The sequence below is a fragment of the Manis pentadactyla genome, chromosome 13, assembly GCF_030020395.1.
Source record: "Manis pentadactyla isolate mManPen7 chromosome 13, mManPen7.hap1, whole genome shotgun sequence".
NCBI lineage: Eukaryota > Metazoa > Chordata > Mammalia > Pholidota > Manidae > Manis > Manis pentadactyla.
In genome coordinates, this window is record NC_080031.1 from 98,914,162 (window position 1) to 98,940,112 (window position 25,951).

At 37.5% G+C, this 25,951-nt stretch overlaps 1 protein-coding gene across 1 annotated transcript in view; it reads left to right on the plus strand.

The window, feature by feature from the left end:
* The first annotated feature begins 672 nt into the window (after positions 1–672).
* Positions 673–25,951, plus strand: part of PKD2L2 (polycystin 2 like 2, transient receptor potential cation channel) — a 44,036-nt gene continuing 18,757 nt past the window's right edge. Inside the window, exons 1-11 of the mRNA XM_057490533.1 lie at positions 673–723; positions 1,013–1,094; positions 1,388–1,477; positions 2,958–3,091; positions 4,563–4,819; positions 7,760–7,981; positions 12,543–12,771; positions 14,171–14,341; positions 14,615–14,796; positions 20,771–20,891; positions 21,888–21,989. Coding sequence (XP_057346516.1) covers positions 673–723; positions 1,013–1,094; positions 1,388–1,477; positions 2,958–3,091; positions 4,563–4,819; positions 7,760–7,981; positions 12,543–12,771; positions 14,171–14,341; positions 14,615–14,796; positions 20,771–20,891; positions 21,888–21,989 — 1,641 coding nt within the window. The remainder of the gene's footprint in view (positions 724–1,012; positions 1,095–1,387; positions 1,478–2,957; positions 3,092–4,562; positions 4,820–7,759; positions 7,982–12,542; positions 12,772–14,170; positions 14,342–14,614; positions 14,797–20,770; positions 20,892–21,887; positions 21,990–25,951) is intronic.

Consider the following 25,951-nt stretch of genomic DNA (forward strand, 5'->3'; position numbering starts at 1 on the left):
GGGCTCCCGAGCACGGCTGTCATAGCTTACCCTTTTACGTAATCACTGCAAAGTTTTATCTTTTTTTTTTTTTTTAATCTACTTTTACGTTCTCGTTAGCCATACTGGGTGGAAAGAGGGGTGGAGGCTGTTTCTGGCAACAGCTAATGATAACCGGTTTCCGCGAGCAGCAGCGGCAGCGTGGGGTCCGGTTAACTCGGGCTCTGGCGCCCCGCGGACCTCGCCCAGCCAGCCGCGCACCGTGCTGGCATTCACCCTCTCAGAACCTCAATTTCTTCAGACCTAAAACGAGGACAAAACACCTACCTTTCAGGAAGGGGGTATGAAGACTAAACAAGCCAATAAACGTTAAAGGTATTCAAGAAAGAGTAGCCCGTTGCAATTAATGACTACCACTTTTATGATTAACCCCAGGCCCAAAGCCACAATCGTGCGGGCGGTCGCCCCTCCGCAGGAGACCGACGCCGCGACCTCCAGCCCCGCCTCCGCCGAAGCCCCGCTAGGGGTCCGCGATGCGCACGCGCGCCTGCAACTTGTAGCGCGGCTGGCGAGCCTTGAGATGCTGGAGGACTCGCGCAGGCGCATGAGCAGGACGGCCCGCGCCGCCAAGTTATTGCGCAGGCGCGGTAGGCCTGGGGAGCCGAGGGGCGTCGTGGTCCAGATCCGCCATGCATGAGTCGTTCTGGTGGCGCCGAGGCGGTGAGGGGTGATCTTCGGGAGTGGGTGAGGCAGGGCCTATTTGGTAGTTCTAAATACCCTGGAAGAAACTTTGCAACCCCTTATCAATTCATGTGAGACATATGACCTCTATGACCTCTAGTACGTTTAACCCTCGCAAGCCTTACCCTGCAGAAGCGGTCTGGCCGGTGGTCCCGTTTCACAGAAGGGAAAACTGAAGCCCCGAAGGAAGGGCCTTGGCACTCGCGCCTTGGCCAAGGCTGGAGCTGGCGCTGTCAACTTGCTGTACAATGGGAGTCATTGGGCCGGTCTCCGAGGTCCTTCGTGGATTTAGGGAGCCGTGACCTTGACAGACTCCCACGCAGAGACCTCCCCCACCAACAGATGTCAGTCATCCCAGGGAGCAGTACTGACGGGTGCGGAAAGGATGAGGGGTTTTTGTTTTGTGGTTTTTTCATTTTAAGACGAGATTGGTGAGGAGACAGACCTCCGTGTCATAAAATTAATTAGTATGCAGCCATAAAATGACTGCCCCATGCCCCCGTGGGAAAATGTTAGTAATTATTCCTTAAAGAATAAAAAAATAACCAGAAGCCACTGGAGCTTTCTTTCACCCAGTGTAATAGCTAAAAGTGGTTATGTTTTCCCATTGTTATTTATATACATTATAAATTAATAATATAAGGAAAATTTTTGTTTTATCTCACAGGGACTCCAAAACATAAGCTGCATTACAGAAAGGAAGTAGAAATTCAGGAGTTGTTACTCTACTTTATTTTTTTAATAAACCTATGTATATGTAAGTACACAGATGTAGCTGAAGATGCTGTTTGAACTAAGTTATGTAGAGATGAAAAACAATACAAATGGATTTATAAAACCATAGGTTTTCGGACTACTAAAACCTCTCAAATAATAGTGACGTATTTTAGACATTATCTTAAATTCATTTAGATTGACACTGTTTCCAATTCTTACAGGGCAAAACTTTAGGTCACAGATGCAATGAAAAGCTTACATAGTCAACACTGATTCAATTAATGATTCCCTTCAGTTGGCAGTTCTGTCTTGAATATAATTATTCCCTTGAGTTGGCGCTTATAACTTGATTTCCTTTAGAATCATATAGATACATTAGCTCAGTTTCGTAGGTCAAACTACAAATGAGGCCAAAGAAGTTGGTCTTAGTGTCTGCTTTGTTCTTTCCCTGGCCTATTGTGCAGTTAATAGTAAAATATGCTAGTGCTGAGTGAGTCACAGAAGGTATGGATCATGAAAATCTTTAAGGAAGACTGGTAGAACATCTCAACCTGTGTTCCGTCTACCTGTGGGTCAAGAGCATTTACTTAATCAGTATTAAAGAGCATTTTGTTTTTAGAGCATCCAACATGTTATATATCAGTTAACTAATACATTGGTGTCATAAGGGTAAAGGTGAATTGGACCTTGATTAAAAAGACAACTATACCCAATCATAAATTAAGATATCTTAGACTGATTTTTAAATGCTTATTACAGAACATTTGAGGAATGGAAAAATAAAAAAATGATCATTCATAATTCCATTATTCAGGGATTTAAAAACACCTTTTTATAATTAGGAAGAGTTGAAAACAAATCTTTGTCAATGGAGGATTTAACTTTTTGGTATATACAGTGAAATAATTTTCAACATTAAAAAATGGCATAGGCTTGTGTTCCATGGAATGATGTTGAAGATACGCATTTCTAAAAACTAAGGGGATTCTAGCAAGTAAAAAAGACAGTCTACACCCAACTCTAAAACCTACTCACCCATACCTAGAAACAGAGAAATAATACTAGCAATATTTTTTTATATTCTTACCATGTGCCAAAACACACTTTTAAGTGTCCTACATGCATTATCTCACTTAAAGCAATGAAGAGATACTAGCCTTATGATGGGACTCAAACTGTTATCTGTTTGAATTCAAAGTCCACAGCCTTAACTATTTATTCTCAATATGGAGAAAAGGCCAATTTTCAGAATAGTATGTATATATGTGATCTCATTTTTGTAAAAATAAAAGTTATTTTCTCTATAAATGTATATGCATATAGAAAAATTTGAAGAATATATGCCTAGCAGTGAGATTACAGGAAACATCTTCCTATTTTATACATTTATATTTTAGTTTTTATTACTTTTCATAATTAGACAAAAACATTAAATTGAATTTTCAAAACAAAATTGGGAACAAATTTTAAGTACATTTTAAATCCTGATAAGCTATTTAAAAAAAAATTCTTCCCTTTAGTGACTTTTGGAATGGTAAACCCACATATGTATTACTTAAACAAAGTTATGTCATCTCTATTTTTGGACACTTCTGTGCCTGGTGATGAAAGAACCAACTTTAAGTCTATTCGCAGCATAACTGATTTTTGGAAGGTAAGCTACCATGGACTGCAGATGAAGTAGCTTTAGATATTGCATAAACAAAGCTTGCCACTAATATTAGGCAGTCGATACATATTTGTTGAAGGAATGAGTAAAAATGAATATAACTTCTTTAAACTATTAGAATCAACCAACCAGTGTTTTTTGAGAACAAGTGTTCTCAGTGTAATGAGAGTTCTTACAACTTTAAAAGATACTTTTTTTTTAAACATCATTGCATTTGAAAAATAGGGGACTTCTAGTGTGGGGGTTAGGGTCTAAACTCAGTCTATAATTGCGTATAGTAAAAATTCCTTAAATTGCCCATAACGTGAAATATGTGATTTTGGTATCCAACCCTGTGCTGTGTTACAGTAATGTACAATATATGATAAAGAGTACATATACAAAGTATAATTTTATAGTGCCTTTAATTACATAAGAGAATCATCCCTTCAGCATTGAAACAGACTTGTTTTTTCTTTTACCCTTAACTTGGCAAGATGTTCACATTATGAGGAGAGCAATTAAGGGAACAGCAGTTTCTGGTATTCCAAGACACAAACATTGGGGCAGACAAGGAAGAGGTAGGAAAGGTGTTGCAGAGACGATAAGTCACTTGACGTTTAAAGGAGCAGTAATGGAAGAATAGGAAGAATAAACAATACATGCTATAATTAATTCTACATACGGAGCTATGTTTGGCATTACAGGCATAAAGAAGATGAGATGGAAAAGGCCAAACTATGAATTGGACAGAAGTCAAATCATGAATGCCATGCTAGGAATTTGAAATTTACGAAAGAGACAAGATAAATTCCCCAGAGTGAAAGGATACAGATGAGATGAGGGCAAACGATTAGAGGTCATTGGTTTAGGCCAGGTGAAATACGAAAGAATGATAGGGAATTTTCCCTGAGACAAGAAGAAGGAGCTCACACTGCTTTTTTATTGTGTTATCTTGAGGTTTTCATTGCCAATGTCAAAGAAGACAAAGCAGGAAAGAAAAAAATGAACCCTGGGCTCAGGACCTCTTAGGAAAAGCAGATAGGTCAGAGCCAGGAGTAGCAGCCACCACTACCAGAACTGTCAGGAAGAGAGTCATAACTTTGAAGTAAAGTCAGGATGTGTGGCTACATCATGTATTGGGGAACAATTTTCAGTATTCTCCTCATGTAAGGAAGGGGTTATGGAATTAATGAGTTAATACCATTAAAGTGCTTAGAGCAGTACCGAAGTACTAGCACATAGTACTAGTCATACTAATACATAGTATGTTCTCAGTAAATGTTACCCATCTTCATTAACATCACCACCACCATTATCATTGCCACTGATGTTAATAGTGCTTGTTCAATAATTTTCGTACTCATCCTGAAAATCACTGATTTTGATACTTTTAAGGATAAATAATGAGTGTAGATTCTGTTAAACACTTGACATGAAAATATTTTTCCCATAACATTTATCTTTCTATATGAAGTTTATGGAAGGACCCCTTTTGGAAGGTCTGTACTGGGACTCGTGGTACAATAACAAGAAGTTATATAATTTAAATAACAGCAGTCGTATCTACTATGAGAACATACTTTTAGGAGTCCCCAGAGTCCGTCAACTAAAAGTCCGCAACAACACCTGCAAGGTCTATTCATACTTCAAGTCCTTGATGAGTGAATGTTATGACAGATACACTCCTGCAAATGAAGACCTGTCTGCGTTTGGCCTTAAGCAGGATACTGAGTAAGTAGGATGAAATTACACATAACTTTTTCTAGCAGTTTACCATTGTATCTTTAAGTAATTGTGAAAATATGTGTATTTTCTAAATAATACCAGCAGGGGTCTGGCAGGTAAGGACACTATTTAAATAATAGTATCAAAGGAAGGCTCAGGGACGGAGTTAAGAAAAGGAAGCGTTGAACCTGTTCTTTTTTTGTTTACCAAAGAAGGTAAAGTGTTTTCTTTCTGACTATGGTATATGAAATGCTAAGTCATATCAGACACAGGGCAAAGTGCCCATTTTTGCTTTTACAATATGCAGTTACTCAGCTTTTCTGATTCTGGCCAGGGTTACACACATCCCAAATGCTTCTTGGGATCCTCAGGAAGTGTCTGAGGCTGTGCTCTGCTGCTGTCCTTCTTTCTCACGCTGGCTTAGTTCAGTGACACCTCCTACTGTTGCCAATACCAAAAAAGGGCAGTTAAGGTCTACAGGCACTGCGCCTGATGATGTTGCCAAAGACATTATAGTCACTGTTCTCCAAAGTGGCTGAGGCCTGATGCTGGTGTCAACTCATATCTACACTTGATACTGAAAACCTGAAAGTTCAAAGCCACTGACGCTCCCACCCCTTAACACGGAGCTGCTGGTATCATTGCTTTTAGGTTCCTGTGTAAATCACAGGGAGCAGAGAATAAGTCTTTTTAAAAATTTAGTATTTATCAAGTGATACAACTAGTTACAAAGGCCCATCCTTTCCGACATAATTCACACTTCAAAAGCAGCTTCTTTTAATTCTTTTAGTTGTTTCTTCTGGTATATTCCTATTTATAAATAGGAATTAGTATTTTATCCTATTTTTAAATAGAAATAAGTTTACTTCCTGCTTCTAAATAACGTGCTTATACTGCTGTTACTTGATTTTTACAATTTCATATATCTAATGTCTCTATCATGGAAGATGTCTGATGTGTATCCCTCTTATGCCACACCCTCTACACACACTTTGTTCCTCTTAGCCTGTAGTTATACCATAATTTTTGTTAATCATGAATCAATGTTTATAAATATGAACAATCACATTCCTTTCTTTAATGATCTCTTCCATACCCTCAGGATTAATCATTGCTTTATGAGTTTTTATGACTTGTTTTTTCTTTGTATGAGCTTTTGGGTGTTCTTGAGGGCAACAAAGTGCTTGTATAATTCTCATAAATCTAATAGATTCATAAGTATGGTGACACATACTCTTAAATATTATAGCACTATATATTATTTCCCTTTCAGTGAAAATTGTAAGGCAAATCAATTATTTAATTATACCTTTTAAACTGGAATCTCAAGACTAATCTGTTAGATATTCTAATATTTCAAATTATCATAACAATTAAAAATAATTTAAATACCAAAATTAGACTATGGATTTGGGATTGTAATACCTGTCATTCCCTAACAACCAAAATAAGAATCAATTTGTGCTTGTCTATCTCAACTGCAACATTAATTCATTAAAAGCAAAGAATTGGAAGTAGGAGAGGGTTGGTATAAAAAGTATTGTTTCGAGAGGTGAGGCTTAGAACCTCACCCCCCCTGTTCTGAGAGAAATCTTCTGCATACGTGGATGTTTTATTGCCCTGGTCTAACTTGGATTAACACATAGTCTACAGGCACACACCTGATCATCTACATTTGCTCTCTTACAACACTAAACTATGTTTTCTACCTTTATCTTGTATCTACCTACCACTTCAGCATTTTATTAAAAATAATAATAATAAAGAGAGAAATGTGGTATCCACATATAAATCAAGTATAAAAACCAAATGAGTATTCATATTTGAACTGACTGTTTAGAGTTCATAATGCATGAGCAAAACCGAAAGTTTCTGTGATGGCTGCCCTTGTACTGTTCACCATGTAAGAACTTATTCACTATGTAAGAATTTGTTCTCCATGTAAGAACTTGTTTGTTATGCCTCAGAAGATTGGAGACTGACGAAAATTAGGCTTGGGGTGGATTAATGATTGTGCATTGAGCATTGACTCCCCTATACAGAATTTTATTGTCGTTAACAACCATTTGATCAATAAATATGAGAGATGCCCTCACAAAAAAAAAAAAAAGTATTGTTTCAGCTTAACAATCATGTGGAAAACACTCAATAAGAATATGGAATTTTCATTAAATATGAATATTTTTTCTGAGTGGTGTCACTTCTCCCTCCCCCACTGTTAATAATACTGACATAGTATTATTAATAAAAAATGACTTTAAGCATTGTGTTTTGGGATAGTTGTTCAAATCTGTTTTGGGGAAACTGAATAGGAACTAAAATGAGAAAATTGATTTTTTAAAAATATCCCATAATTAAAAGTAGAAAGACAATAAACAAAATTTAGTTATACACATTGTACTTTGATGTATGATATTTCATTAAAATAAGATATCTATATAACAGAGTTCTTTATGGGGGGGGCGCATTTATAAGTGGTATATGACCTTTAGAAGACAGACTATGAAGCACCTTTTTTTCCCATACTGGGATGTTCTGAATCAAAACCCTTAATAATCTCGTCCAAAGAATGAATAATTGTTCAAAGAATAAAGATTTCTTAAGATAATAGAGACAACATTTTTAATTAAAAAAGCAGTCATTATTTTCTAGATTTTAAGGTCCCTGAGGCGATAGATGGTTTTTTTCCATTTTCTCATAGACTCTAGTCCAGTGTATCACCTACAGTAAGCAGTAAAAGATAAAACATTAAATCTTAATCCTTTTAACTTAATCCTTAGCTCATTGTCTTGCTTCAAAATTACTATAATACTTTTTTAACTTAGTACTCTTTTTTTGAACCAAACTATACTACTACTTTTGAACCGAAAAAGTTAGCTTAATTAAATGCTTAGAATACCTCTCAGCCAGGCTTTTTTTTTTCATCTCTCTTTTTCTATCTAACAGATGGAAATACTCTACTCCTAGTGCGAATGACCCTTGGCACTGGGGATTTTTTGGTGTTTATCGAAATGGGGGATATATTTTCACTTTATCAAGATCAAAATCTGAAACCAAAAGCAAATTTATTAACCTTCGACTGCACAGCTGGATCACAAGAGGGACTAGAGTTGTTTTTATTGATTTTTCATTATACAATGCTAATGTAAATCTGTTTTGCATCATCAGGTGAGTGGCTCAAAACTTCTTTATTAGTATATTGAATTTAAAAAACATCAGAGCCTTTATTAGGGTTTCCAGTTTATGCATATTTGCAATGAGATTAAAGTCACAGGCTTCAAAATATAATGTAGTTCTGCCAATAATGGAAAAGAGGGTAAAGCAACATCATATTCACTCATTTTTTTCAGAACATTAAAGAACATGGAAAATTACAATTTTAGTTTTGTATTACTTAAGGATACATAGTCTTATTTCTTACCATTCTCAGTAGTCCTGATCTAACAGTCTTGCTGATTGCTTCCTCTAAATCGGGTCATTCAAGTCTGTTGATTTCCTTTCAGAATGAGCTTCTTTATTATTAGTTTTTGTCTCAAGAATGAACAATTTAAATTTCAAACAATAGGTAACAGTAGCCAGGATCTTAGAAATGATTAGAGCCTGTGGTGACAGGCAGAAATGGCCCCAGTTCTTCACATTTTCACCATGTAAACTTGGTGCCCTGCCACCCAGGGCAGGGTACACTGCCCCTGCCCTTGATGCTGGGCTCAACCACGTGACTTGCTTTGGTCAGTAGCATGTTAGCAGATATGATACATGCAGAAGATTGAAATGAGTTTATATATTAAAATTTGCTCTCTTACACCTCTTCTGTTGCTCATTTGTTGAGCCCAGGAGGATGAGAGACATCTCTCATGAGCAGAAAGAGAGAGAACCAACCCAAAGATAAAAATTTCTTTCCATTTGTCTGATTACCTTACATCACCTGCCTATCCTGGACCATGCTAATTGGGTAATATGCGTGGGTTCTATAATTAAACACTGACAAAGGAAATAGGATTACCATGATTGGATCCCTCTGGGGATTGCCTGGCTTCCTCTCCATGATGTGGAATGGGTGGATGCCTGATACAATCAGGGTTCTGTTAGAAAGAAGGACAGGGATACCGACCACTAGACAGGCAAACAAAGGCTCAGTGAGCCACTTTTCCCTCATGAGTTTTACATTTTTACTCTGAATGGAATATGGACTTGGTATTTTCTCTGATTGGGGCTTTTACCTTGTACAACAGTGACAGTGAAACACAACCATGGCCTTTAAAGTTTGTAAAAATGAATAAAACAAATGAATTATCTTAAGCAGCCAATAGATATTATACCTTTTCTTCTAGTTTCTTTCTTTCACCCTTCCCAGTACTCCTGATCAGGATAAAGTGAAGAATACAAATCATTTCTATGTCCTAAACAAGGATAGAAATATTGGGGTAACTTAATTAAAGTCATATGAAGAACTCCTTGTAATACTAGATTAAGTCCAGATATCCTGTCTCTAGCTTTTATGCTTATTCTGTTACCTTTTAAAATGCTGTTCTTTACTCCAAAACTACTAGAACTAATATCTGAATTCAGCAAAGTTGCAGGATACAAAATTAATACAAAGAAATTAGTTGCATTTCTATATACTAACAATGAACTAGCAGAAAGAGAAATCAGGAGAACAATTCCATTCACAATTTCATCAAAAAGAATAAAATACCTACGAATAAACCTAACCAAGGAGGTGATAAGCCTATACCCTGAAAACTACAAGACACTCTTGAGAGAAATTAAAGAGGACACTAATAAATGGAAATACATCCCATGCTCTTGGGTAGGAAGAATTAATATTGTCAAAATGGTCATCCTGCCTAAAGCAATCTACAGATTCAATGCAATCCCTATCAGAATACCAATAGCATTCTTCAATGAACTGGAACAAATAGTTTTAAAATTCATATGGAACCACAAAAGACCCCAAATAGCCAAAACAATCCTTAGAAGGAAGTATAAAGTTGGGGAGACTATGCTCCCCAAATTCAAGCTCTACTACAAAGCCACAGAAATCAAGACAATTTGGTACTGGCACAAGAACAGACCCATAAATCAATGGAATAGAATAGAGAGCCTAGATATAAACCCACACATATATGGTCCATTAATACATGATAAAGGAGCCATGGACATACAGTGAGAAAATGACAGCCCTTCAACAATTGGTGTTGGCAAAACTGGACAGCTACATATAAAAGAATGAAACTGGATCATTGTCTAACTCCATACACAAAAGTAAACTTGAAATGGATCAAAGACCTGAATGTAAGTCATGAAACCATAAAACTCTTACAAGAAAACATAGGCAAAAATCTCTTGAATATAAACATGAGCAACTTTTTCATGAACTTACCTCCTCGGGCAAGGGAAACTAAAGCAAAAATGAACAAGTAGGACTACATCAAACTAAAAACCTTCTGTACAGCAAAAGACACCATCATTAGAACAATAAGGCAGCCTACAGTATGGGAGAATATATTCATAAATGACATATCCGATAACAGGTTGACATCCAAAATATATAAAGAGTTCACACACCTCAACACCCAAAAAGCAAATAACCCAATTAAAAAATGGTCAGAGGATCTGAACAGACACTTCTCCAAAGAAGAAATGCAGATGTCCAGCAGGCACATAGATGCTCTACACCGCTAATCATCAAGGAAATGCAAACTAAAACAACGAGATATTACCTCACGCCAGTTAGGATGGCCAATATCCAAAAGACAAGCAACAACAAATACTGGCGAGGATGTGGAGAAAGGGGAACCCTCCTACACTGCTGGTGGGAATGTAAATTAGTTCAACCATTGTGGAAAGCAATATGGAGGCTCCTCAAAAAACTAAAAATAGAAATACCATTTGACCCAAGAATTCCACTCCTAGGAATTTACCCTAAGAAAACAGGAGCACAGATACAAAAAAACATATGCACCCCTATGTTTATCACAGCACTTTTTACAATAGCCAAGATATGGAAGCAACCTAATTGTCCAACAGTAGAGATGAATAGATAAAGAAGATGTGGTACATATACACAATGGAATATTAATTCGACCATAAGAAAAAAACAAATCCTACCGTTTGCAACAACATGGATGGAGCTAGAGGGTGTTATGCTCAGTGAAATAAGCCAGGCGGAGAAAGACAAGTACTAAATGATTTCACTCATCTGTGGAGTATAACAACAAAGCAAAAACTGAAAGAACAAAATAGCAGCAGACTCACAGAACCCAAGAATGAATTAGCGGTTACCAAAGGGAAAGGGGTTGTGGAGGGTGGGTGGGAAGGGAGGGATAAGGAGATTAAGGGGTATTATGATTAGCACACAATATAGCAGGGGCACAGGGAAGGAAGTATACAGCACAGAGAAGACAAGTAGAGACTCTATAGCATCTTACTACACTGATGGACAGTGACTGTAATGGGGTGTGGTGGGGTCTTGATAATAGGAGGAATGAAGTAACCACAATGTTGCTCATGTGAAACCTGAGCATATGATTATATATCAATGATACCTTAATAAAAAAAAATAGAAAGACATATGCTTTAAACAACAAAGTGTTACTGAAATTAGACAAATAGACATTCTGTGAAAAAAAATGTAAAAATAATTAAAAATAAAATGCTATTCTTTAGAAACGTCAGATTTTGAAAATTTAACCAGTAGCATATATAACCAGTAGTTGTATGGAAGCATATTGTTTGTTTATGTTAATGTCATCCACTTATTTTCCTTATAGTATACATATCTGGCAAATTAAACTAAATGCTGTTATTTCCCTTTTTTATTAATCTACACTTCAGATCAAAATGTTGAGTGTCTTTCACTTTGCTCACTTATCAAACATTGTACACACCTACTATGTGCAAGATGAAACAAACAGTTCTTTTTTGTTTAACTGGTTGTTTTGTTTTTATTTTTATTTTTTTGGCAGCACCTTATTGCAGTACTAGCAACATCTGCTAATATCTTTAGGTAGGAATAATTACACTGTGACGTTATAACAGAGATGCTTGTTGCTTAAATTATTGCCAATTCTTAATTATCTGTAGTTGTGGAGAACATGAGAAATACAGTGGACAACCTCAAAATCTTTTTATACTCGTGTTGGAATTAATTTTTATGCTTCCACTTGCATATATTCTGTATTCAGCAGCCAGTGACTAAAGCAGGAAAACATTTGCTCTAGTAGATTATATGATCTTGGCGCTTAGAAGCAAGAAGCATCTTAGAAGTTAAAGAGGAAGAATATATTTCCCTCCTTTGACATATTCAAGCATTATGTATTTTGAGGGGAGTCCTGACTAGTGACAATAACTAATAGGTTAGCATTTTCTTGTACATCATCTCATTTTCCTGTGGAGATAAACTGGTATGCCCAGTTATGAACAAGCAATGTAAGCATAGAATAGAATGAATGTCTGACTAAACCACATCTTACTTTCTTATTTACATTGGTCTTTGACCACCATGAATATTTACAGTATAAAAAAACTGGAGCCATTAAAAAACAGGTAAATCCACTAGAAAATTTTTAAATTGAACCTATGACCCCAAGAAAATGTATTTTGTACAAAATAACCATTTAATTACCATTAAAGTATACATCATCACTGATTAGAAATTTTTCATTGAGTTACATACTGAAATATAAATGCTTAAAATGTAGTTTCTTTCCCAAACTTACTTTTTCAGATTGGTGGCAGAATTCCCTGCAACTGGAGGAATAGTTACTTCATGGCAGTTTTACTCTGTAAAGCTCCTCAGATATGTTAGCTTCTATGATTACTTTATTGCTTCCTGTGAAATCACATTTTGTATTTTTCTAATTGTCTTCACAACACAAGAAGCCAAAAAAATGAAAGAATTTAAGTCTGCCTATTTCAAAAGTATTTGGAACTGGCTGGAATTACTACTTTTGGTGGTAAGTATATATTCATAATATATATGAACTGTATATATATATATATATATACACACACATGTATATATATGAATTACATCTGAACCCACCAATGAGGGAGGTATAAAAAGCAGAATTTTCTATTTATCTGGGACTTATTTTAGAAGCTGCAAGGATCGATCCTAAACTCATAATGTAAAAAAATTATGGTATATACTAATGGTGTGCCTCCAAAAGGAAGTCTATTTTTTTTTCCTGATTTGGTCCTTGGGAGGACCAGCATAAATTTAGAGGAATAGGTAATTCCATAGGTATTATTATTTAATGTGACCAGGTTTCCCTACCCTCACAGAAAAAAGTATTCCTTATAGGGCTTCACGGTGAAAATCAAGGAGCTTTCTGAGCAAGCTGCTTTAAAATGTTAGGTCCTTTAGAAGGCAAGGTCCTTTCTTCTGTGTTGCTTCAATCTGCTTCCCTCCTCACTGTATTTCGAAAGAATAGGCACAGGACAAGCCCAGGCTGGATGCTGAAGGGGGAGGAGAACTGAGCAGCCAGAAGGAAGCCTGTGAGCACGGAGGACACTAGGACAGGGGCAACTCACTGAAAGGAATTCCAAAGACCGCCAGCCAGCTCTGGTCTCCAGAACGTAATGTAAACAGAGAGATGCAGGCAGAGCAGACAAATTGTTAAGCACTTGGTCTTAGGAACAACGAATAACATTTCTGGTTTATACAATCTGATTTTTCACCCCGATTGGCCCTTTGTGATAGCCAATCCAGTATATAAGCCTGGTTTCCCAAAACCAGGTTGAAAGTTTCTCACAGAAAGTGTGCCACCAACCTCTCTCGCATCCCCAGTATTATTTATTAAAGCATTAAATGTTTAACTATCTGCGTATTTCAGGAAAGGCAAGTCAAAGGAAAATTTTTATGACAGTTCTAAAGCTCTGATACCTAGAGAACCTGGTTCTGAGATCCTCTTCTAGAAGAGTTGTTAAAGGGCTCTGGAAGGGGTGTATTTTTTTGGTTTTGTTTTTGTTTTTTGTAACTGAAGATTTTTCCTTATACTGTTACATGGTGTAAAATATTAAACTTTAGGATATTATGTAGTTACGTGGAGCAGAAACCCTGACGGCCTAGTCAGAATTATATAATCATTTTATACATTTGTGTTTTATGACTCAAAAAGGCAGATAGATTAGGATGGCCAGGTGATCAATATTTTTCTATTTTTATCATAATTATGCTACCTTAAACTTCTGTAAGGTGAGGCTTATTTCCATTTATGTAAAAGCGTAAGTCTCATTTCTCTCTCCCTTTCTGTTAAACTTTTGATGAACTTTGTCCTGTGTTTCTTCATAGGCTGCAGACCTACAGATAGAAATAGTCTCTAATTTAACCCTTCTTCTTTTCCCACTCAGTTGTGTGTCGTGGCCATTTTCTTCAACTCATACTGTAATATACAAATTTTTCTCTTACTGGGACAGATGTTAAAAAGTACTGAGAAGTATTCAGACTTCCATTTTCTTGCACACTGGCATATTTATTACAACAATATAATTGCTATTACCATCTTCTTTGCATGGATAAAGGTATTTATATTAAATACGACAGATTAGATGTTACATTTTATTGTATTGATAGCAAAATGGGAACTTAAAACTATAAAGTTATGGGAAAAGGAGGATTTTCTTAACTATAAAGTAATGTTAAGAGTAGTTGGCCTTATAATGATTGCCAGCAAATCCTCCAACAGCCCTGTCGTTAAGCACCTCCTTTAATTTGAAGATTTCTTCTGAAATTAATTTACTCTGAGTAATTATAATCTTTGCTACTCTATGTCAATTAACTTTGTTCTTTTTCAGATACTCAAATTCATAAACTTTAATAGGACAATGTCTCAGCTGTCATCGACCTTGTCCCGATGTATCAAAGACATAGTAGGATTTACCATCATGTTTTTTATAATATTCTTTGCTTATGCCCAGCTAGGATTTCTTGTTTTTGGATCACAAGTTGACGACTTTTCCACTTTTCAAAATTCTATGTAAGCTTTATAAATGTAATAATATTCTCTAATATACTGCCAAAAAAGTCATGGAAAGGCTTATGATAAGTAGTAACATAACCTTTAATACATTTAAGCTTGGTTTACTATTTCACTGATGGCTAAATACCTGTCACACTCAAAATAGTTTAGCATTGAAAGATCCAAATGGATGCTTATACCCATTTTTTAAGTGTTACTAGGTCAAGTTAGAAAAAAAAATTTTTTCCACTTTTCACTGGAAGTGAAAATTTTACCTAATAGAAATTGGCCTCTGTCTCTGTAGTGTTTATTCTCTGAGCAAAAGAAATCAAGTGTTTTCTTTACAGGGTTCCATATCTAGAATTCTTCTCTTGATATCAACATGATTGTTCTTTGCTGATCTGGCCAAACTGTATTTTTAAATTATATATTTTTAAATATGCATAAAGCAGTCAGCAGGCAACACACTTACAGAATTGATTAGGTAGAAACCCTAAAAAGTATGCAGGCTTTTCTTTAAAGTGAGTAATTTAAATAAGTTTACTCTTCTTTGGGGGCAGGTTAAGCAAGTTCTGTTTGTATAAGAAAATTATGATAGTCTAAAATATCAATTTTCAAAATATGTTCTGTGGAATCTACACTAAGACTGGAGGGAAATGGCTTTATACTTAAGTTAGGTCTGGAAATTTTGCATCACTCTTTTGGAAATTTGCAGAAATTAAAATACAACTCTGAGTAAAACTGCAAAACCTTTCTTTAGTTAAGAATTCCCCAAACTTATTTGTCCCTAACACTTTTGTTCAGTTTTGGAGAAACTCTGGTCTAAAGAAATGTCGTAGTTTGCCCTCTTTTCACTATCCACATGTAAATAATTGAAACACCAATTGTATGAAATTTAGTAGCATTTTCTAAAATAACCCTTTACTAAATCAGTAGTGGAAAGAAGAGTAGACTAGGAATGAAGAGGTTATAATTCTGCTTTACAATTCTGCCACCGGCTGCTTAGCTTTTCTCGACCTTAATTTCATTATCTGTAAATTAAGGGACTGGACTAACTCCCAAAGCCCCTTCCAATTTCAAATGACCTATAATTTAAGAAGCTTAATTAGCTTACGTTGAATAAATGTTTGCAGTTCCAACAACTTCTTGGTCCTTTCCTAGGATCTTAACTCAAACGTTACCATTAATAAAACTTAATCGTATGGAGCATTGACTGTAAGTGTAGTGACTTACAGAACTTGAAATTTCTCTTTACCTGGATAGCGGGGAGAAAAGGAAGCACAAAGCGCAGGATGAACAGGCAGAGAATTCCGACTAGCAGGGGGCTTGTGCTTCTGGTGAGGAAGTGCTGGGTTTCTCAAGTCAACCTCGTCTTCAGGACAACTTAAAAAACTGGATGAAATACAGAAAGCATTGAAGAACTAACAAAAAAGAGTAATAACAGAGCCAAAATCAAAGGACAGGAACCCAGAGAAGTAAGCCCAGCATCCAAAGCTACTTCTGCCCTTCAGGCTTTTTTTTTTTTTTTAAGCTGATAAGGAATTTTTTTTTCAATTGTGGTAAAATACATATAAAATTCGCCATCGTAACCACTTCTAAGTGGACAGCTCCGTCACGTCAAGCACACTCACGCTGTGCAGCCGCCACCACCACTCACCTCCAGAACTCTTTTCTTCTTGCAGAACTAAGACTCCGTACCCATTAAACAAGAACTCTCCAATCCCCACTCTTCCAGGCACCTGGAAACCACCATTCTACTTTTTTTCTCTGATTTTAATTATTCTAGGTACCTACTAGAATCATACAGCATGTGTCTTTTTGTAACTGATTTATCTCACTTACAAAATGTCTTTGTTTCATCGACGTTGAACAATATGTCATAATTTCTTTTTTAAGATATCCCATTATATGTATGAACCACATTTTGTTTATCCACCATCCATCTGTCAGTGAACACTCGGGTTACTCCCACGATTACGCTATTATGAATAATGCTTTGATGAACATAGGTGTATAAACCTCCCTTCAAGAACCTGCTTTCAGTTCTTTCTGGTATATAGCCAGAGGTGGGATTGCTGCATCACATGGTGATCCTACTTTGAATTCCTTGAGGAACCACCGTGCATACCATTTCTCACAGTACCTGCACCATTTTACATTCTCCCTAACAGTGCACAGGCATGTCGAATTTCTCTACGTCCTTGTCAACACATGTTAATTTCTGGGCTTTTTTTTAATAGTAGCCATCCTAATGGGTGTGTGGTGATATCTCATTGTGGTTTTGATTTGCATTTCCCTAATGATTATTGATATTGAGCGTCTTCTCATGTTCTTATGATAATGCTAGTCTGCCTGGTGGCGTCTCTCAGGTCCCTTAGGCCCTGTTAGCTTTCCTTCCTTCTTTCTTCCTTCTGTTCCTCAGACAGTAATTTCAATTGTTCTTTCTTCAGGTTGAGTGATTTTTTTTCCTTCAACCTGCTCAAATCTACCTTTGAATCCCTCTAGTGAATTTTCATTTCAGTTCGTGTGCCTTTTGGCTCTAGAATTGCATTTTAGGTTTTCTTTTTATTGATATTTCCCTTTCTTTCATACATAATTTTCTTGACTTTCTCTATGTCTTCTTTTAGTTCTTTGAACACCCTTGTTTTAAAGTCATTATTTTAGTAGGTCTGCCATCTGGGCTTTCTCAGGGAGAGTTTCTCTTGGTTTATTTTTTTCCTTTGAATGGACTATATGTACCTGTTTCTTTGTATATCTTACCTTTTTTGCTGAAAACTGGACACTTCAATGTAATAAAGTGATAAGCCTGGAAATCAGACTCTTCCCCTTCCCCAGGGCTTGCTGTTTTTTTTATTGTTACATGCTGTTTCCATACTGAGGATCAGCCTGAGGTATACATTTAAGGTCTTCTCAGGTCTTTTCAGAGCATGAACCTTTCCTGCACCATGACTTTCTAATTTCCTCTGATACACTATTGCTTTTGAATGTCCTAGTCTTTAATGTCTGGGCCCCAGATGGGGAAAAAGAGAAAAATGAAGGGGAATGGAAGGGCACCAGCCCTTTAATCCCAAGAACACTATTTCAGCCAGAGGGGAAGGAGCCTATAACAAAGATGGGGAGCATGTTCACCTCTGCCTGTACATCTGATCAGAAGCAGCAATCAGCAATCAGAACACACACACCCGATACTCGGAGAACGGCTTCCTTATTGCCCACCCTGGTTCACATAAACTGCATGCAGGCTGCTCCAGGAGTACATGCACAGCTGCCTGCCATGGGGAGGGGTGGAACTGGGAAATGGGTAGCTGCTGCTAACACTAAAAGCTGAAATTGACCAAAATCTTCCAAGCCTTCCCCCAGAAGTTGCAAGCCTTCAATAGACTCCAGAGTTCCAGAATACTTACATCAGATAGATTCTGCTAGTATGTTGTCTAGGTGAAGAGATATTCTTAGTGCTTCTTAGCTCCTCATCTTCCCCAAATCCTCCACCCTGAATGTGTTTTTGCTTATCCAGAAAAAATAGTTGAGAAACTGTGTTCTGGTCACCTCTCAGGGAAGAGACAGAAAGAAAAGCTCAGGGTCTGCATATTAGAGAGTCGGGGGGTGAGGGTGGAGGTGGAGGTGCTTGTCTTACAACCTCTCCAAACATCCAGCAGGGAACATGAAGTGCTATAGCCTCAAGTAAAAGCTGACTCTGTCATAGTGACTTAAAGCCTGGGTTTAATCACCTAGGTATTGAGGGAATTTCATGTCTTAAGACTTGGATTGTTGGTCCCGGGCTAGAATGCCTGCATGCAACTGTAGACACAAACAAAAAACCTCTACTGAGAAGGGTATCTTCACCCTAAGCCTCAGATTACTTCTACAAGTAATTTTTCAAATATAATTTACTGCTTATAGTCAAAGATAACCTGGTATATAAGGAGAAAAAAATCATAAGCAAGAGCCAGCAGATACAACAAGAGAAACAGAACCAAAGACTTAAGATATTGGAATAATCATGCAAAACTCACTATATTTAGGAAAATAAAAGTCATAAAATATCTTTAGAAAACAGTTTAAAAGTGACATTTGAAAAAATATCAAATAGAATCCAGAACTGAAAATTACACCGAGATTAAAAACCTAGTTGACAGGTTTGACAGCAAATAAAACAGATGAAGAGAGGGTGAGTAAAGTGAAAAACAGGTCAGAAAAAAATCACTGAAAATGTGGCACAGACAAGATGTTGGGAAAGGGTATAAAACATAAAAGATGGAATGAATGAGAAGGCCTAATACATGTTTAACCTGAGTTAAAGAAGAAGTAGAGTGGAATAGAGGAAATATTCAGAGATGCTTTGAAATAGCTAAATAACCAACTGCCTCCAAGTGAGACATTAGAAAGTCGTATTAACAACAAATAGTACATTATTATAAATAATTTGTTAGCTATTTTAATTCAATAAGAGAGAACTCAAAAAGTTATCAGGGGTACCAAGAAGTTAAAAAACTATTTTCCTTCAGTATAAATCCACATACTGAGGAGTCTTGGTTTTCCTTTTAGCTTGCCAAAAACAACAACAAAAAATGACTCCAATTAAGAGGAGAAGAGAACAATAGCATTGTATTTGGAGTCTCTAGTTCCAATGTGATTATAACCCTTAGTAAAATGCTTAGGTTTTTGTTATTCACATTATTACTACAGAGTAGAGATAATCTGGGCACTTTCCTGATTTAAAAAAAAAGAAAAAAAGAGGGCCGAATGGAAGCTTTAGATAACAAGTTAATTTCTGGAGAAGAGAAATGGTTCCTTTAACTTATCTTTTCTTACATAAACACAACTCAAGGATAAAAGATCAAATTAGAAACACTAAAGCAGAACCTCTTATTCTCTTATACCGGAGAGGAAGATACGTTTGATTTGTTCCCTGGTCTCCTTTCAATGCAGCATTTCTCTATCTCGTGTACAAGAACACTACAAAGCAGTATTAGAAGTTCGATAAATACCTCACATATGATTTAATCATGTCTCAGGTCCTGGGATAAAATTCCACATCACTCTGAGTCCTAGGACTCCAAGAAGCCTATTTCTTTGAATGTGTTTCCTTCCTTCATTGTAGATAGCCCTGTGCTCCCTTTATTGATTGGCAAAAGCTGCAAGGAATAAGCACTCTTCCTTTTAATTGACTGACCAATCATGCAAAGTATTTACATACTATTAAAAATTTCTTCCCCTAAAATAAAAAACTCATTTACATAATTTATAACATATTCCTAGTGTGTCTGGCAATGCATTTCAAATTAATAATGAGAAAATAAGACTTCAGTTAAGAAATCTTAATTCTCTGCTACTACTATGCCCATTCAAAAACTTAATTTATTTTCTCTCTTTAGCATTAATAAAATAAAGATGTTATATTTTAAATGCTATTTCACATCAAAACCAAGATTTTATAGTTACCGAATAGAATGAAATAAAACTCAAGGTCGTATTTGAGGGTCATTACCAGTACTTGTTTGAGACTTAGCAAGTGACAAATTGTTGGCATCCTTGTTTTAGCAGAAAAGGTACAAAAATTAAACACATCATTGATATTAGAAATTTTAGGGCTCTCAGGTCAGTGTACAAGTTGAAAATCATTTATTGGGCAAGGTTAAAGTATTCTAAGTTTTAGAAGAGCATAGGAACTAAGGAGGCCACTGCCAAGACCAGTTGGTAAGCAGGTATCTCAAGGTTCAAATCTTATAGGTGAACATCAGAGTTCACTCAGTTAAGTAAACTGAAGACCATCATTTCCTGAACTACTATTCAACTATCGAGGTACACCTTGTCTTGCCTTTAGGGAAAATTGCTACATCTATACATTTTAGACCCCTGAACTAAAAAACTAATAAAGCCAGAGATATATTGCCACATGCAGCTACTTTCCTAGACGCATTGGTAAACCCCATCAGTTGTCATATGTATGAAGGGATATAATATTTTCTAATTTTTTTCCTGCCCATCAAAGATTTGCACAATTTCGAATTGTTCTTGGAGATGTTAATTTTGCTGGTATTCAACAAGCCAATCGTATCTTGGGACCCATTTACTTCATCACTTTCATCTTCTTTGTGTTCTTTGTCCTGCTGGTAAGAATGACGTTTCCTTTTTTGCTTACATTTATTAGAATAAAAAATGAAATTACCAATTATAGAAGACATTACAGCATCACTGCTTAACTGTCAAACATTTTACATTTATTAAGAGCGGTGTGGATTCCTAGTAATCCAGGTTCTCTAGTCCAGTGTCTAAATGTTTTCAGGTTGTAAAATGGAGAATGCGATCCCAAGTTTACCAAGTGGGTGTTTATTGTGTGCCCGGAGTGGCTAAATCTTTTACAACTAGAACTTGAATGTCACAGGTCTCTCCAGCCTGGGACATTCCACACCAGTAGATGTGAATTAGACCATTAATATTCTGCGTGTATTGCAGTGGCTTTTGGCTCTTACAGCTGAAGACTCACACTTTTGTGATTCTAGGAGACCACAGGATAGGTCTCTCACCTGTGCTCAGGGCCTCTTTATCAAGGAAATTTGCCTTCATAGTCCAGGCACTGTTAGTGTCCCCCATGAAAAAAATCTTTTGTCATGCATAGCACTTATCCCCTGATGGTGGCCAGGAGTCCTCAGGGTGACAGACCTGGGCCACAGTGAAATGTAGAGAGGTAAGCTGGAGGTAAGAATACCCTCTCCACAACTCTTTGTGACACCTGCACATCAGTAGTCAGAACAGCCTTGGTAAGAATGTATATTAAAACGGCTTTGCAGAATTAAAAACTTTATGAACATATAATTACATTATTCTAAGACTTCCTCAGATATATAATACTGATACATTAATGTATATAGAGTAGTAATCAGCTCATATACTCATTTTGTTCTGTTTTTCTCATTTGCCATAAACATATTTACCCATATCCACACACTACACATATCCCATTCTACTGTAGTCTGCATAGCCATTTCTTTACTATTGAGCAGGAGTAATTTTTAAAATTTAAACCTAGTCATACAAATCCCAGCACCTGTCATAGTCACTAACATTTAAATTCTTATTGAAATAATTATTTGAATATTTCTCCCCAGAACATGTTCTTGGCAATAATTAATGATACCTATTCTGAAGTGAAAGCTGATTATTCAATAGGCAGAAGCCCAGATTTTGAACTTGGTAAAATGATTAAAAAGGTATGTCAAATTATTTTCCTAATTAGAATTCTAACTCAAATCTTGTTCGCTTTATTCTCTTGTAGTTTGAATAACACTTAAACCCCCAATGGTAGTGGGCTTTTGAGTTTTGAGGTTTTTTGCTCTGTTTTAGTTTTTGCTTTGACCCATTATTAACTCATATCTGTATTATTTCGGTACCAAGGAAGTGAGATACGCTCGCTGGCATTAAAAATGTGGCCAAAATTATTTCATATTCTAATATGTCAAATAGCATTTGAGCTATTTACTAAATACAAAGCAATGTTGACTATTATAATAAAATTCTCTTCTGTCCAAAAATTTTCAATTTGGATGCTGGTAAGTTTCATTTTTTTTTAATGTCATCTTTAATATATTCTAGTTTTTTTAATTAAGGTATCATTGATATACACTCTTATGAAGGTTTCACATGAAAAACAATGTGGTTACTACATTCACCCATATCATCGAGTCACCCCCATACCCCACTGCACTCACTGTCCATCAGTGTAGTAAGATGCTACAGTCACTACTCCTCTTCTCTGTGCTACACTGTCTTCCCCGTGACTCACACACACACCATGTGTACCAATCATAATACCCCTCAATCCCCTTCTCCCTCCCTCCCCACCCAGCCTCTCCCACCTCCCCCCTTTGGTAACCGCTAGTCCCTTCTTGGAGTCTGTGAGTCTGCTGCTGTTTTGCTCCTTCAGTTTTGCTTCATTGTCATAATCCACAAATAAGGGAAATCATTTGGTACTTATCTTTATCTGCCTGGCTTATTTCACTGAGCATAATACCCTCTAGCTCGATCCATCTTGTTGCAAATGGTAGGATTTGTTTTCTTCTTAGGCCTGAATAATATTCCATTGGATATATGTACATTTTCTTATCCATTCATCTACTAATGGACACTTAGGTTGCTTCCATATCTTGGCTACTGTAAATAGTGCTGCAATAAACATAGGAGTGCATATGTCTTATTGAATCTGAGAACTTGTTTTATTTGGGTAAATTCCTAGAAGTAGAATTCCTGGGTCAAATGGTATTTCTATTTTTTGTTTTTTGAGGGAATTTACATTCCCACCAGCAGTGAAGGAGGGTTCCCCTTTCTGCACATCCTTGCCAGCATTTGTTGTTCCTAGTCTTTTCAATGTTGGCCATCCTAACTGGTGTGAAGTGTTATCTCACTGTGGTTTTAATTTGCATTTCCCTGATGATTAGCGATGTGGAGCATCTTTTCATATGCCTGTTGGCCATCTGAATTTCTTCTTTGGAGAAGTGTCTGTTCATCTCCTCTGCCCATTTTTTAATTGGGTTATTTGCTTTTTGGGTGTTGAGGCATGTGAGTTCTTTATATATTTTTTATGTTAACCCCTTGTCAGATATCTTGTTTACAAATATATTCTCCCAGGAGAAAATGATGGCAGCATGAGAAGTATGGCAGAAATCTCCTCCCAAAACCACATATATTTTGAAAACACAGCAAATACATCTATTTCTAAAAGAGTAGCCAGAAGTAAGAGTACTCCAGCCAGTCTACATCTGGGAGAAGTCAACATCTCACAGAAAAAGGTAACATAAAAAGCCACGACTTGGCAGGACCTGTGCACTCCGCCAACCCAAGCTCACCAGTGGGAGGAAGAGAATCAGAGCGGGGAGGGAGTGGAAGCACAGGGCTGCTAAATATCCAGCCCTAGAAATCTACCCCAGGAGCACAGACCCACATTGCAGGGTGCTCTGGAGATTAGAGGGGCTGAAAACCAAAGTCAGAGACTGAGACTGTGAACAAGTTCAACTGGCTGCCCTGGGACAAAAGAAAATCAGGTGCCTTAGAAGACTTCTCAACAGTCAGAAGGCTGCTTAAGGGGCAAGGGTTTAGGAGAAGGAGCAGGTGGACAAAATCGTCCTGGCACACACAGCCCAGCAGGTTGGGAACTTTCAAGATTTTCAGGCACCCTATTCCCCTGGTTGGCAATGAAGCCCTGAGGCCCCTCACTGTGATAAGCAGCCTGCCGCTCATTCCTCCCTGCTGGAACCTGCAAGCAAACCAGCTGTACCCACCATGGCTGCAGACCAGCTGGAGGGAAGCCCCGCATATAGCAACTACACAGCTTAATGCAGAGGCTTCTCTCTGTGCACAGCTAACCAGCCCAGACAGTGGAGACAGACATAGCAACTGGGAAGCGTGGAAGGGCTTTGCCATCCCTGCAAACACCGTGCCATGTGCCAGCAACCCCCACCATCACCCTCGGCCATCCCAAGGGCCACCCTGTCCATGGCAGCTTGGGGGATTAACCCAAAGGCTACTCCTGCACACGGTTAACCAGCACAGACAGCAGAGACAGACAGGGCAACTGGGAAGCACAAAAGGGCCTTGTCCTCCCTGCAAATACCCACGCCACTCACCTGAAATCCCCACCACTGCCTAGGCCATCCCAAGGGCTGCCCCACCCACAGAAGCTTAGGGAATTAACTCAGAGGCCGCCCCCTGTGCATGGCTAACTGGCACAGACAGCAGACACGGGCACTGCGACCAGCAAGCAGGAAGGGACTCTGTCCTCCAAGGTTACACCTGCGCCACTTGCCTGCAACCACTCCCATCGCTCCAGGACTATGAAAAGGCAAAAGAACCTTGTTCAATCCAAAATCCCTCAAACACCAGAAAGATGGCTCAGTCAGACTGAAATCACCAATCTTCCTGAAAAACAATTAAAAATGAAAGTCATAAGCATACTAATCGTGCTACAGAAAAATATTCAAGAGCTAAGGGGCAAGCTCAGGAGATAAGTGAAACAAACAATGGAGAGATTTAAAAGCAGATTCAATGAGGTACAAGAGACAGTTCATGGAATAGAAAGTAGAGAACAGGAATGCAGAGAAGCTGAGGCAGAGAGAGAAAAAAGGATCTCCAGGAATGAAATAATTTTTTTTTTATTTTGGTATCATTAATCTACAATTACATGAAGGACATTATGTTTACTAGGCTCCCCCCTTCACCAAGTCCCCCCCACATACCCCTTCACAGTCACTGTCCATCAGCGTAGTAAGATGCTGTAGAATCACTACTCGTCTTCTCTGTGTTGCACAGCCCTCCCCCTGCCTCCCCCCACATTATAAATGCTAATCGTAATGCCCCCTTTCTTTTTCCCCGCCTTTATCCCTCCCTTCCCACCCATCCTCCCCAGTCCCTTTCCCTTTGGTAACTGTTAGTCCATTCTTGGGTGCTGTGCTTCTGCTGCTGTTTTGTTCCTTCAGTTTTCCTTTTTTCTTATACTCCACATATGAGTGAAATCATTTGGCACTTGTCTTTCTCCGCCTGGCTTATTTCACTGAGCATAATACCCTCTAACTCCATCCATGTTGTTGCAAATGGTAGGATCTTTTTTTTCTTATAGCTGAGTAATATTCCATTGTGTATATGTACCACATCTTTATCCATTCATCTACTGATGGACACTCAGGTTGCTTCCATATCTTGGCTATTGTAAATAGTGCAGTGATAAACATAGGGGTGCATCTATCTTTTTCAAACTGGAGTGCTGCATTCTTAGGGTAAATTCCTAGAAGTGGAATTCCTGGGTCAAGTGGTATTTCTATTTTGAGCATTTTGAGGAACCTCCATACTGCTTTCCACAATGGTTGAACTAATTTACATTCCCACCAGCAGTGTAGGAGGGTAGGAATGAAAGAATATTAAGAGAACTGGGGGACCAATCCAAATGGGACAATATTCGCATTATAGGGGTACCAGAAGAAGAAGAAAGAGAAAAAGGGATAGAAAGTGTCTTTGAAGAAATAATTGCTGAAAACTTCCCCAGGCTGCGGAAGTAAATAGTCTCCCAAGCCATGGAAGTCCACAGATCTCCCAACACAAGGGACCCAAAGAGGACAACACCAAGACATGTAATAATTAAAACAGCAAACATCAAGGATAAGGACAGAGTACTAAAAGCAGCCAG